The sequence below is a fragment of the Kazachstania africana genome, chromosome 7 (assembly GCF_000304475.1).
Source record: "Kazachstania africana CBS 2517 chromosome 7, complete genome".
Lineage (NCBI taxonomy): Eukaryota > Fungi > Ascomycota > Saccharomycetes > Saccharomycetales > Saccharomycetaceae > Kazachstania > Kazachstania africana.
This window is the reverse complement of record NC_018946.1, coordinates 380,044-393,290: the sequence shown is the minus strand read 5'-3', so window position 1 is coordinate 393,290 and position 13,247 is coordinate 380,044. Positions and strand designations below refer to the sequence as shown.

The 13,247-nt window shown below is 36.7% G+C and overlaps 9 protein-coding genes across 9 annotated transcripts; 2 read left to right on the top strand and 7 right to left on the bottom strand.

Annotated features, from left to right (window-relative positions):
• Positions 1–249: 249 nt before the first annotated feature.
• ODC2 (mitochondrial 2-oxodicarboxylate carrier) lies at positions 250–1,176 on the bottom strand (the record flags this gene model as incomplete). The annotated part of the gene is made up of 1 exon (XM_003958304.1): positions 250–1,176. The coding sequence occupies one exon, from the start codon at positions 1,174–1,176 to the stop codon at positions 250–252; it is 927 nt and encodes a 308-aa protein (XP_003958353.1).
• Positions 1,177–1,635: 459 nt separating this feature from the next.
• MCT1 ([acyl-carrier-protein] S-malonyltransferase) lies at positions 1,636–2,655 on the top strand (the record flags this gene model as incomplete). The annotated part of the gene is made up of 1 exon (XM_003958303.1): positions 1,636–2,655. One exon carries the CDS (start codon positions 1,636–1,638, stop codon positions 2,653–2,655), a length of 1,020 nt encoding a protein of 339 aa, XP_003958352.1.
• A 33-nt stretch (positions 2,656–2,688) lies between these two features.
• Positions 2,689–3,411, bottom strand: RCN2 (Rcn2p; the record flags this gene model as incomplete). Its single annotated transcript, XM_003958302.1, has 1 exon — positions 2,689–3,411. The coding sequence occupies one exon, from the start codon at positions 3,409–3,411 to the stop codon at positions 2,689–2,691; it is 723 nt and encodes a 240-aa protein (XP_003958351.1).
• Positions 3,412–4,160: 749 nt separating this feature from the next.
• PBS2 (mitogen-activated protein kinase kinase PBS2) lies at positions 4,161–6,671 on the bottom strand (the record flags this gene model as incomplete). The annotated part of the gene is made up of 1 exon (XM_003958301.1): positions 4,161–6,671. One exon carries the CDS (start codon positions 6,669–6,671, stop codon positions 4,161–4,163), a length of 2,511 nt encoding a protein of 836 aa, XP_003958350.1.
• An 840-nt stretch (positions 6,672–7,511) lies between these two features.
• On the bottom strand, positions 7,512–7,670 carry MCO6 (Mco6p; the record flags this gene model as incomplete). Its single annotated transcript, XM_003958300.1, has 1 exon — positions 7,512–7,670. The coding sequence occupies one exon, from the start codon at positions 7,668–7,670 to the stop codon at positions 7,512–7,514; it is 159 nt and encodes a 52-aa protein (XP_003958349.1).
• A 182-nt stretch (positions 7,671–7,852) lies between these two features.
• SPT10 (Spt10p) lies at positions 7,853–9,973 on the bottom strand (the record flags this gene model as incomplete). Its single annotated transcript, XM_003958299.1, has 1 exon — positions 7,853–9,973. The coding sequence occupies one exon, from the start codon at positions 9,971–9,973 to the stop codon at positions 7,853–7,855; it is 2,121 nt and encodes a 706-aa protein (XP_003958348.1).
• Positions 9,974–10,206: 233 nt separating this feature from the next.
• NIT2 (putative hydrolase) lies at positions 10,207–11,127 on the top strand (the record flags this gene model as incomplete). The annotated part of the gene is made up of 1 exon (XM_003958298.1): positions 10,207–11,127. One exon carries the CDS (start codon positions 10,207–10,209, stop codon positions 11,125–11,127), a length of 921 nt encoding a protein of 306 aa, XP_003958347.1.
• A 57-nt stretch (positions 11,128–11,184) lies between these two features.
• On the bottom strand, positions 11,185–12,345 carry GCD14 (tRNA 1-methyladenosine methyltransferase subunit GCD14; the record flags this gene model as incomplete). Its single annotated transcript, XM_003958297.1, has 1 exon — positions 11,185–12,345. The coding sequence occupies one exon, from the start codon at positions 12,343–12,345 to the stop codon at positions 11,185–11,187; it is 1,161 nt and encodes a 386-aa protein (XP_003958346.1).
• A 328-nt stretch (positions 12,346–12,673) lies between these two features.
• On the bottom strand, positions 12,674–13,216 carry LSM1 (Lsm1p; the record flags this gene model as incomplete). The annotated part of the gene is made up of 1 exon (XM_003958296.1): positions 12,674–13,216. The coding sequence occupies one exon, from the start codon at positions 13,214–13,216 to the stop codon at positions 12,674–12,676; it is 543 nt and encodes a 180-aa protein (XP_003958345.1).
• Between the last annotated feature and the right edge of the window lie 31 nt (positions 13,217–13,247).

The following is a 13,247-nucleotide window of genomic DNA, read 5'->3' as shown; positions in this document are numbered from 1 at the left end:
TTCTAATTCAATTTAGAATCCAAAGCGTCAAGTCCATCGGAGAGAATAATTTGTTCATCTTAATGCCCTTTTGTGTAATTCTTGTAAAGTTTTCTTGAGAATCAAGGATTTTTTTTCTTTATTTCTCAGGTCCTCTTTAACATACCGTTATGCAAGGGCTGGTAGGACATACATCTTTTTATACAACTTTTTTTCATTTTTTTGTTAAAATATTAGCACTTGTATTATTCTATCTTACACACAAACTATTTAGAGTTCATTGTAATGGACTTTCCTAAAGAAATCCATAACATTGGAGAATACAACTAGCATTAGACCACCACCAGTGGAAAGCCTTAGGATCTTTGGTAGATAACCTTTGTATAATGCTTTTAAACCTTCTTCTCTGTAAATTACTAACAAGGAAGGCAAGGCCCAATTATATTTCAATACCTGTTTACCAGCTTTGTTCGTGACCAACACGTTTGAAGTACTACTTTGAATTCTCGACTTCACAACGTCCAACGGTGTGTTCAACGTCGTACCGGCAGTACCACCAATAAACCCAGCTATCAAATCATTTCTAGATTTCTCACTCTTATTAGTAGCCTTTGGTAAAAGACTTCTTACTTGAAAAATCACGCCAAAATAACCTGCGTTCCAAACACCATTTCTCCACATGGTAGATTCAAAACCATTATAAAAACTGAAGATACCTTCCTTACGAACAATATTTTTAACCACATCCATAGGTCCCTTGAAATTAGATTTGGCATCCTGCAATCTGATCTTGACCAATTCAAATGGCACGACAAGGAACGCTTCAGTGATACCCGCCGAAGCACCACTCATTACAGCTACTCTCTGATTTACGTTATCTACACCATTCAATTTTTTATAAATCTTCTGGAACTCGTCATTGGCTGCGAACTTCACTGCTCTCTTTGGAGCTTCCATCAGCATAGGCGACGTAATACCTTTATATAATCTAGAGAAACCTTCATTTCTTATGATCTTGACAAAACAGTCAATGACACCTCTGTAAGTCGTTGCGGTCTCTACTTTTGAAGTGACTTGCAACTGCATCCTCGTCTTGACTACATCCAGAGGATACATCACCATAAGTTCGGAAATACCTGCAATGGCACCAGCAGCGAATTGATATGCAAAGGGTAACGGTCTTTCTGAGTCTGACATCTCGCTAATTTTATTCTGTTCTTGTTACAAGTCTTCTCAAGACAAGAAACTATGACATACCGATACTACTCGACACAACAGCAACATCTTTATATAGCAAAGCGATGCTGCTAAAAGAGTCATTGCATCACAGCAATATCTTGTTGTTTTTTTCTCGAGAGAGTTTCTAAAAAAAATTGGAAAATTCCACAGGAAACCGAAAAATTGTGGAATTTCCGTGATGAGGTTGGTTTCTTGTTGTTGTAATGTTCTACAATGTTTGACTAGTTCGAGTGTGCAGTTGATCTTCTGAACGGTACAGGGCATCAATAGAGATATTCTGTTTTTTTTTTGCTCATCGAAAGTCTCAGAAATCACAAAATAAAATATACGAGTGTCCTGATTTCGACATAGAATGGGAAATTTGTGATCTCATCTGCATATAATATACACGATTGTTCGATAACCAAGTAGCTCACCATGAGGCTTATTACTTTCCCAGGTCAGGGGACTCCAATATCGTTACCTATTTTGAAGGCACTCGTTAGGAATAAAGAAAAAGAATTTCAAAATATTATAGATCGTAATGGACCAAGGACAAATGATCTCTTGCAACACATATACCACCATCCTTCAAGTCCAGGCAGTATAGCAGTTTGTTCGAACTTGCTTTATCAGTTATACAATCGACTATCAACTGAAAGACTAAATAAAATCCCAACGATATTGCTGGGCCATTCCCTTGGTGAATTAACTGCTCTATCCATAAATAGTCTTTTTTCGATCAATGATCTCTTCAAGATTGCGAACTATAGGAACGAACTAATGATAAAATACACTGAAAAATATCTACTAGCGCACAAAATGAACCTATCGACGAAATTTGAAATGTGGGCTATCTCATCACCAAACGCTACAAACTTGGCTAATCAAATCAATAACCTACTACAATCATTGAAATATGTCACACCAACGATATCAATAGCAAACGTGAATTCAATGAAACAATGTGTCGTAACGGGACTCATTGAAGATCTAGAAAAACTTAGAATTGAGTGTCAAACAAGTTTCCCCAAACTGAGAATAACAGAATTAACGAATCCCGATAATCTAGCATTTCATAATAATACCGTATTGGGATCCATCCAAGAACCGCTGTATGATTACATTTGGGATGTATTGAAATTAAGCGGCACAAACGTAATAACAAATTTAGATTATCCTATCATTTCAAATTTAGATGGTAATGTCTCTTCTGTAGTTCATTTTGCCATTGAAAAATTCGTCAAATGCAGTAGCCATACAGTACAATTTACTAAATGTTACGATACTATAAATTTTAATTACAGGATAGACCAGAATGTCCTCTGTATGGGTCCAGGGAATGTTATATTCAATCTAATAAGAAGAAATTGTAATTTTAATAGATGTTTTGAATATTCTTCATTAGCTACTATTGATGAGTATCATAATTACAAGAGTGAGATTGCGAATTTGTGAAACTTCCATTCTTATATCCTTAAATATATAATTTTAATGAGTAAAATGATTTATAGTAATACTAGGACTCTTCGGTGGTGAATCATCTCTTGTCTCATTTTTATTTGTGTCAGTATCTAGTCTCAAATTTTTCCTCTTGTCACCAGTATCCAGCCTTGACCAAGTACTTGTTGTACTAGTAATTGGGGTGAATGAATCATTTGCATCAATTGGTAAACCTGTTTCTTCATCATCATTTGGTACCTTAGGTAACGGCTCTTTATAGTAGTAAGGTTTGGAATTATCTGAGAATTTCAATAAAGTAGGTGATTCTAAAGATGATCTGTCTGGAGATAGTGAGGGACTACCAACGGCTAGGGATTCACTAGCAATGCCCGTATTAAAAGGATTTGTATTCAAGGATAGAAATGGTTTGGAGCTTGGCACTGCCTGATTACCTCTAGAAAATGGATCATCCGACTTAGCTCTTGGTCTAGAATTCACCAAAAGTGACTCAGTAAGATACAACTTAATATTAGGATCTACGGTTGGAATGAAATCTTCTAGAAATTTGAAAATTTTTGAAGCAGATTCTTCATCTTTCAAAATGATTATGATTCTATTCAAAAACGGCAATGGAGTGAAATAGGTTAGTTTTTCACTCAGTTCAGGAAACTTCTCAGCAAATATCTTCTTCTCTATGGCGGAGGGCAATTTTGAGGCAAAGCTATCCTTAGAGAGATCAGTGATCAGAATTTGAATCTTTGCTTGTGACATGATTTAAATGATTTTCAATTTACAATATCTGATGTTATACAGCTTCTTGTGAACTTTGATACTGTGATAACTTCTTTTCCGATGGTGACTTGTATCTATTTGATTCAAAACTAGTTTAGTTTTTCCCTTAATATAGATATACTTTTTATTAGGTGGGAAAAAGAACATCAAATAAATCATGAACTTTGAAGTAAACTATACATGGAGGGTTCTTATATCTCAAGAAATCCGCTGTATATAATCAAGTGGCTAACTGCTACTGTCAGGCATTCAACTTCATATCTTCATTAAAAAATGATTTCTTTTGTACCGACATTCTCAGCCTCTTTTTTCGAGGCACATTAATGGGGTCAGGTCTGTTCTCAATCTCGAAGTTCTATGCTGCATTACAGTAGCCACTACGCCCACTAGCCTATTTTATATGAGAGGCACAGCAGGACCCTGGTTTCAGGGCTCAGGCGTCAGGAATGCAAGATCCCCTCTTCCAGCAAGCTTGCTCCTCTATAAAAAAAACCTTGCTAACAAGATAGAGGATATTTGATGAGGCAACAGTACTCTCAGTTTTCGATAATTTGTATAGTAGTTCTTTGAGTGGGAAATCCTTGTAGAAAAATGATTCTTTACATAATTTATTTGTTGTCTTGAATAGTTAAGTTGCAAAAAAAAATGATTCTAATGTTATATACCTTAAATAAATCTTGAGGTTGGCAAAATGGTAATATTGACTATTGGTACACTAATTAATTTTCTTAGAGCCCTCCCATATGCAAAGCTGGGACAATTTTAGGAAGACTGTCTTCTCCTCTTTCAGCTAAAATTTTGTTACGTTTTTCCAGCCTTTCTGAAAAATACTCACTCATGCCAACGTCAACGTTTCTGTATTTAACCAACCATGGGTGTTCGATCAATGCAGAATAATTAGGTCTTCTCTCAGGCTTCTTGTTTAAACATAACGACACAAATTCTTGAGCTTCTTTACTGAATGTATCTGCCGGAAGCTTAGGAGGTGGACCATCCACAATAGCACTCAGTTGAGAAAAGATGTTATCAAAAGTTTCAGGTGGATAGGGATACCTACCTAACGCCATCTCAAGAATACTTAACCCCAATGACCATATATCCGATTGCACAGAATATGTGGCGATATCGGGATTTAAGGACTTAATTCTTTCAGGCGCCATATAAGATTGACAACCAATATTTGTCTTTGCCATCGATGCCACTAGGTTACCTGAAACACCAAAATCACATAACTTGACGGTACCCTGTTTTGCAGAACATAAGATATTGGTTGGCTTAACATCTCTATGAATAATATTATGATTATCCTTTAATTCTCTTAGTCCTCGTATAACGGCATCCGTGACGAACGCTAATTGTGGTTCATCAATACCTCCAATTTCCGGTGATTGATCGTAAATCTTATCTAAGGATCCACCATCCATATATTCCATACACATATACACGGCGCCTTCAATGAAGAATGCACCGTAAAAATCAACAATATAAGGAGATTGGCATTTGTGTAAAACTTCTAATTCCATTAAGATTTGCCTGAATTTGACTTCATCCAGTTCCAATCTAACTTCTTTCATTGCCATTAAAACGTTTGTTGGCTTATGCAAAACTTTTGATACATTACCGTAATTACCATGACCTAATTCCTCCAAAAATTCAAGCTCATCCAATGTTATCCTTGAGCTTGAACCATTACTGAAATCGATACCTTTAGATGATAACGATAACTTCCCAGCAAAATTCAAAGAACCTGATTTGATATCAACGTATTTGGAGAAGCTTGAAAAAAGGCCGCCGGATCCTGATCCACTAGAGCTTGATCCGAACGAATTAACATGATCTGGCGTTGTTCCCTTAGTGTCATGCTGTTCACTGTATGCAGAAGAAGTTGAAGTTGACTGGACGCCGTTGATCAATGACCCGGGATTCGAACGCTTTCCATTGGAATTGAAATTCCTATTTGAAGGGGTAGCTGCGAATTCCTGCTGTGGTTGTTGTTGTGGCTTTGAAAGGGCATGTTTACTTGGCATCTTAAGGGACATGCCACCTGGAGGTAGCTTTAAGCCTCTACGAGCACTTAAACTCTGTTTTGGTCTGTTATTCATTAATGATGTACTCGGTAAACCAGGATTACCACCGATAATAGAGTTAGGTAGAACTGGCCTACTCTGTGGCTGAGGAGGCCTTGGAGCTTTTCTGAATGGATTGAACTGTGGAAGATTACCGTTAGCAGGAGGTTGTTGCTGCTGCTGCTGCTGCTGTTGTTGTTGTTGTTGTTGTTGTTGTTGTTGTTGTTGTTGTTGTTGTTGTTGTTGTTGTTGTTGTTGTTGTTGTTGTTGTTGTTGTTGTTGTTGTTGTTGTTGTTGTTGTTGTTGTTGTTGTTGTTGTTGTTGTTGTTGTTGTTGTTGTCGCTGTTGTTGTTGCTGTTGTTGTTGTTGTTCTTGAGCTATTGTAATTGTTTCCTTCCTGATTACAGTCTGAGATGCTGTGACTGACACATCGTCTTGAACCACTGTTACAGTTTCTTTATCAAATTGTTCAACAGTCTTATTATCAATAATTTGTTCTTGAACTGTAGTATCGCTGTTGGTTGCGCTAACCGAATTTGATCTCCTTGCAGCAATCTTGGATTTAGAAAGATCCAGTGAGCCACTATTATGCTGTGATAACTTGGTTAAATTTTTCCTCCCTTGTTCAAAGTTCGTCTTTCTTATATGATTTTTGGATGAGTTTGATGATGATCCACGCAATAATGCACTATCTTGAACATCGTCGCTTTCTACATTGGGTAGTGTTGGGGAACAAGATGAAGACATGGAATTTTTATCTAGAGATTGTGTAGAGGATGATCTTGAACTATGAGTTGAACCTAAGGAACCAATAGGTGGCAAAGGAGGCAGCGGTTTATTAACAATTTGATGAATATTCTTAGAGGATTGTGATTGGGAATGCTGTTGTTGATCTGTCGAAGATGCTTGAAGTAGGCTTCTAGCTTGGTCATTTTTACTACCACCAATACTGGAAGATCTTTTCAAGGCTCTCTGTTCTTGAAATGCTTTGACACGTGCATGCAAATTAGCATTAATGTTATCGTAGTGAGAAGAAGTGGAAGATGCTCGTTTAACATTTGTGGATATCTGACTAGTATTACTTGCTATTGACGTTGCTGAATCGGAATTTTCATTTTTGGTTTTAGAAAGGTTGGTATCATTCAATGATAATTTTGAAAATCTATCAGCCATGATTTCAATATTTAAAGGAGTGAAGTGATGTGGATGGATTAAGAACTGATGGAATAATAATAAATCAGATGAATAAATATCAAACGGGAGTTTTTAAATCGTGACGAAGAATAGTATTAAACAAAGTAATGAATGGAAAAAAAGATGCTAGGAGAGAATAAGATCTAAATCAAAAAAAGTGGAGAATTAGTTATCTGTCCAAGCAAAAATCGATTATGCTGATAAAAATTTTGAACTATTACGCCTTTCTGTTGATAAAACTTTCTAGTTTCAAAGGAACAAAATTTGAATTTTACCAATGAGTTATGAGTCGAGCAGATAGTTGATGGCTGGGAACTAGAGAGAGAAGGTGTGTGTGGAGTGGAATCAAATCTTGAATCACTATAGAATGCAAACAAAAGGGACTGATACAACTGTCTAGCCGTTCAAACAAGCTTCTATCGAATGGTTTTACTTGTAAATTCTTTTGATCTTGAGAGGTTGAATTATTTGCTAATATTTATTTCCACACCAAGCCAACACACGCAAGAGAATCAAAGAAAAAAAAGAAAATTTTGATCGCCTGATGAAGTCTTTTGACAGATTAATCTACATTTGATAGTGAGATTAGCTGTTGATATTGGCCTTCCAGCGAGATGGCTGGAGGTTGTTGTGGAAGTAGTTTGGTTATACCAATAGACTGCTCTTTTAAATGAGGGCTGTACGTTACGTACAGGATGTATAAAGGTATATGATGATGATGTTGCAGAGAGAACCCGTTTGGGCTCCGCTCTGCTATTCTAACTTACATAACAACGTGGCTTGAACCTAGTAAATGACTTTTCCTGAAATAAGCTTGGATCACTCTATGTATTTAGATTGTGCAGCCAACGAGATCATCACGCATCCACCAAGGTACCCTAGAAGTTGGAAAAACGCTCTCCTTGATAATCTGATCTGCTCTTTCTTGCTATACGACTGTCCAAAAGTGTCTCGCAATTGTCTGAAGAGAAATAGCATCGTTATTCCCCACGTTCTTCTTGTTATTCTTCACTTTTCGTTCGTCTCTTGTCGAAGAAGCTTCTTCAATTAACGTTCTTTTTCATTTTTAACAGATTTTCTGTCATTCGGTGCACTTATAAAACTACTCTATTCAAGGCCTTTTATGATATGATGTCTGTAAAAGTATATAAAAGGATGCTCTAGTAGTACTTACGTTGAGTGTCTTCATAGATTATGGAACTGTCGTGGGCTGTCCGTCCTTCGTCGTATTCACCATCATCGTCGTCGACGGCTTCTTCGTCGTCCTCTTCATCTTCCTCATCCTCGTCCTCATCATCTTCTTCATCACCGTCTCTTGCCATGGTTTCTTCATAATCCGCATCTTCTTCTTCTTGGTAATTTGCAATAAATGTATTGAAAAAATCATCAATGCTTTGTTCTTGTCGCTTTTCTTCTTCCCTCTGTTCTTTTTGAACCATCTCCAATGCTGCCATAACATTATCTTCTAAATGTAACATTGCATCATTCATTATATTAGTACTGTCATTTTCAAGAATTGAGTTTAAATTATTGTGAGTTGTGTTGTAAGTGGTCACTTTCTTCGCACTACTCTTGCTACTACTGACCGTAACATCAGCAGTAGTGTTGTCTTTGTTTACCATTGCATTTGTAGCAGCATCAAGATATCTCCTTCTTTTCGTTCCACCGTCCTTTTTTACTAGTTCATTGAAAGTGTTCATAAATTGATTATTCTCCTTACGTATTCTATCGTCGGTTTCCACAGCTTTCGGTGCCAACATTCTGTCGTTATCCGCAGAGTTAATAAGGTTAAAGTCAGAAGACAGAGGACCGTGCGTATTCGCTGCATCTGACGGTGTCGGTTCACCTTCATTGAAAATACCGGGTCGCTTATTACCTTGGCGCTTTTCTAAATTCTGTTGTTGTCCACTACTTTCTCTTTTATGCTGTAGCCGCTTGAATGTATTCCCCACACTCCCAGAGCTCCCATTTTCTAACCCAGTAGAATTAACCAATCCAACATTATCATTAGTGTGCCTCAATTTTTCTGTATCCACAGTCTGTGTAGGTAACATATGCGCCTGAATAACAGAATCACTCGGTGTCACAATCACCCCAGTACCATCTTGGTATCGTATCTTACACTTCGTACACTGCGCAATAACTTCAGAAACAGTTTGTTTTATTCCCTTCCAATGATATTTTTCAACTATTTTAGCGGTTACTTTGTTAATGCCCTGATGATCCACCAAATGTGCTTCCAATGCAATCTGTCTCTGCTTATCAGGATCATATACTACTTCACGATCATTAGTCATTAGTTTACCATTCAATAGTGAATGTTTCTTAGCGGTCATTCTAATTCTTGCCTTTTCATTTCGATCACAGTTTAATGGATATTTACCAGTTTCAAGGTAATATTTCAATCTTTCATACTTCGCCACTTCATTACCCTTCTGTGGATCTTTCAGCAAATCAATACTTTTTGTAATATGTGTAAATTCTTTCCCATAAATGAAGGAATCAATAGGAACATCAAAACCTTTCAGAATGCCAGATTCCGGCAGTTTACCAATTCTTCTAAAATTTAAACCTTCTAAAATCCTTCTAATACCAACATTGGTACCATATATCAATGGGAAAACACAAGATGTAAAACCAAGTTTTTTAGACCATTCTACAAAAGTTTCAACCAGCGTTTTACCAATTCCCTTACCTCGAATACCAGCGTTCACTAGGAATGAGCCTGTCACAACGTGTGCTGAACGACCTGGATATGCAGGCTGTAATCCAAAGACTCCAAGGCATTGTTTTTCCCACTGGATATCCAGATTAAGATTTCTTATCTCTTTGCGTCGGCGATATTGATTAGTATTTCTCATAGTATCAATCTCATCGTTATTGTTAGCACTATAGGAATCTTCACTATCTGCACCATAATCCAACTCAGGAATTTCCCCTAAAACCATTATACATACATGTCCCTCACTGTGAAACCATATATCCTCGAATTCTTCCAACGTTAAGGTGTCGTAATATGGGAAACTATCACCTTTTTCAATTTCCATATTAAATTCGTCATATAGAAACATCAACAGCTCATGAGGTAAGAAAGATGGAACTGCAGGTATTGGATACATCGTAGCTATCGTTTCTCCATCTTTCAAAAGAATTGTACGTGGTTGTAACGGCGTCAGTAATTGTTCCAAACTACTAGTTGTGGGGGCATTGTTTACAGCAGTCTCGGTTGATGGGCGTCCATTTTCCTTCAGCTGACTTGTTCTCTCAAGTGTAGGAAACATTGCTATGCTTCTGTGTTCTTGTTAAAGCCCTATATCTTGATGATTCCTTATTGCATGAACTTCTCTTTACATCTCATATTAATTTTCAAAGATGCCTCATTTAAAAGCACGTCAATATGATTTTGAAAATCAAGTAAGCTTCAGATGATATAAATAAGAAAACGCGATATCATTGGGAATCTGTGAAAAAAAATGCTTTTGAAGGCTCTGACGGTTTGCGTATTCCAATAATTATGGTGTCGATGAGACGCATTGCTATAGGTCAGTTGTGTTCCGGCTCGAATGTAGCATCAAACCTAGATATCGTTACTAAGTTGATAGCAAAGGCTTTAGATCAGGATGTTCGGGTCTTGTTTTTCCCTGAAGCTACTGACTTCCTGTCAAGAAATCCTGAACATTCTTTCCATTTGGTCAAGAAAAGTGAGCAATTTGTGAGTGACTTACAAACAAACATTAAGGATTTGTGCTCCAGCAAACTGAAAAAAATTGATGTCTCAATTGGAATCCATTTGCCTCCTAATGAAGACGATATTCGTAGGGATAATAATAAGACTAAGAATACACTGCTTTACATAAATTATAAGGGAGAGATTTTGCATTCATATCAAAAGATTCATTTGTTCGATGTCGTTATTAGCAATGGTTCTATTCTTAAAGAATCTAATTCGGTCCTTGCTGGTAACAAAATTCCCAAAATATTGGAAACGCCAATTGGAAAATTGGGCACTGGAATATGTTATGATATTAGATTTCCTGAACTTGCCTTGGATCTGAGGAAACAGGGCGCTGAAATTTTATGTTTTCCAAGTGCTTTTACAATAAAGACTGGAGAAGCACATTGGGAATTACTGGGCCGAGCCAGAGCTATTGATACACAATGCTTTGTCGTAATGCCTGCTCAACATGGCGAACATAATGTCCAAAATGATGATTGGACAGGGTCGGGTACAGAACACCAGGCGGTTAGCAAACGTGTATCTTGGGGTCACTCAATGATAATAAGTCCCTGGGGAGACATTGTTGCCAAAAGTAACTCCAAGACATCTGAGCCAGAATTGATTATTGCAGACTTAAATTTTGAGTTACTGACACGAGTCAGAATGAATATGCCACTTATGCAACATCGTAGAAACGATCTCTTTACTGAACGTTGAAATAAATGATAAATATTACTTTTATGACCTTATATGTTACAAGAATTTTTTTCATTTTTATTTCTTTTTACTTAATGATGCTAACAAAATGCCAACTTTTTCTTCATTTCTTGTTTTATTCATAGTTTTGAAGGCAAACGTCAAGTAAGAAGTATGTGATTTAACCTCCGTCTCCATCTTAGTAACCTGCTTCCATTCATAATTCGAGTCACCCTCTCTTATTCTAGACCCCTTTCCAAATGGATTATATTTTGTCTTTTCAGTAAGTGGTTGTGGTTCCAAAATCTTTTTTTCCTCTTCATCCTCAATATTCCCATCATCATTCTCCAAATTTTCTAATTGTCTCTTACGTCTCTCTACGCCCTCTAATTTTCTTTTCTTAATATCCTTCAATCTTTCCATTGCATCATCTAATGTTCTAACCATTTGTCTTCTACTTTCATATTGCTTACCTTGTATTTCAACCATTTCCACATTAGTCCAGCCAAATTTTTCGAGCACTTCTAGAGTCTTATCAACCTGTTCAATACATGGAGAGAAACAACATAATCCAACTTTTTCATTGTGAGAAATAACCTCATCTAAATGGGGAATTGCATCCCATGGAGAAGGTAAATCCAAAAAGATAGCATTGGCCCCGATGTCAACAGATTCCTCAGTGTCGCTAAATGTTACTGATGTCAAATCTCCTTTTTTGATGGTAAATCCGTTGGCGCAAACATCTCTCTGAGTAATTATTACATTTTCTTCAAGTAACCCATGATCTTTAAACTCCTTCAATGCCTGTTCATACCTAACGGGATGGAACTCAAAAGTGTATAATTGTTTTACAGATCTAGCAAAGGCATGGGAAAACGAACCGGACCCGGTACCTGCTTCAATGACAGTACTACTTGGACCACAGTTCAATCTTTGCATGATGTATGAAGAATCTGGGGTATAGACAATTTGTGTACGATGAGGAAGAGAAAGTGTCCACAGTTCTGGAGTTGGTTGCAAAACATGGATGAACGCAAATTTTTTGTTGGTTTTAGTACGGATTGCTATCTGTGAGCCGTATTTTTTACCTATCATGTCCTTATGAGGAAACGAACCATATCTTGTGTTGAATGTAGCAGTAACATCTATCGTTATGGGCTTTATATTGTCTCTTGAAATCCAAATCAGAGCAAGGTCACCTTCTTGTATAACATCTTTATATTCAGTAAAATAAGACATTTGCTAGCGAATATGCAGGAATGATCTTCTTAAATAACTGATTTTTGTAGTGATAAAATCTGCGATGAGCTTCTAAATTTTTCATCTTCCTTCGAACTTCGTTAATATTTGAATGTTGAAAACTAAATTAGTATGGTGTATTACCCGCACAAACTATGACAACATAACAGTACTGTAAAACGAGGAACCTGCTAGCAATAATTCCCCAATCAATGAGGTCAAAATCATCATTCAATTGCATATATGATTCAAGAAACTATTTACTTTCAAAAAAACAACAACAAAAAAACAAACTTAGTTTAATGAATTACATTTGTCAGTTCAATAATTAGTACATATCGGTTCTATGGAAATCATGAGTGAGCCCATAACGAGCGTAGAGTTTGGTCTTATGTGTCTCTGATTTAAATCTGGCAGCGTCATTTGTCTTTTTAATCATTTCTGCTTCTCTGAAAGGTATACTTTCCATTAACTCTAAAGGTTGATCTTCTTTGTCGATATCAACTTCTCCTAACATTACAACATTTTCACCACGGATCATGAAAACACCACGATCTTCTTCAGCATACTTATTTTCATCAGTCAAGTATATTCTTTCAACACAATGTTGTAATATTAGATTTGCGTATTGATCAAACGTTCTTAAAACACCGAAAAGCAATCTACCATCACGTAATAGCACGAATATTTTACGATCGACAGAACTGACTATTGCTGCTGTTGTAGTGAAATTATACTGGTCAAGATACAAATCTGCCTCTCCCTCTGTAATTTTTTTAGATTGTTGCTTCTTTAATTCCTTATGATGTTGCTCTTTCGGCTGTTTATCTTGCTGTTGCTCCTTCGGATCAGGGCTACCAGAGCTAGACATGATATTCGTTTATTCCTTCGTTATGCTCCTC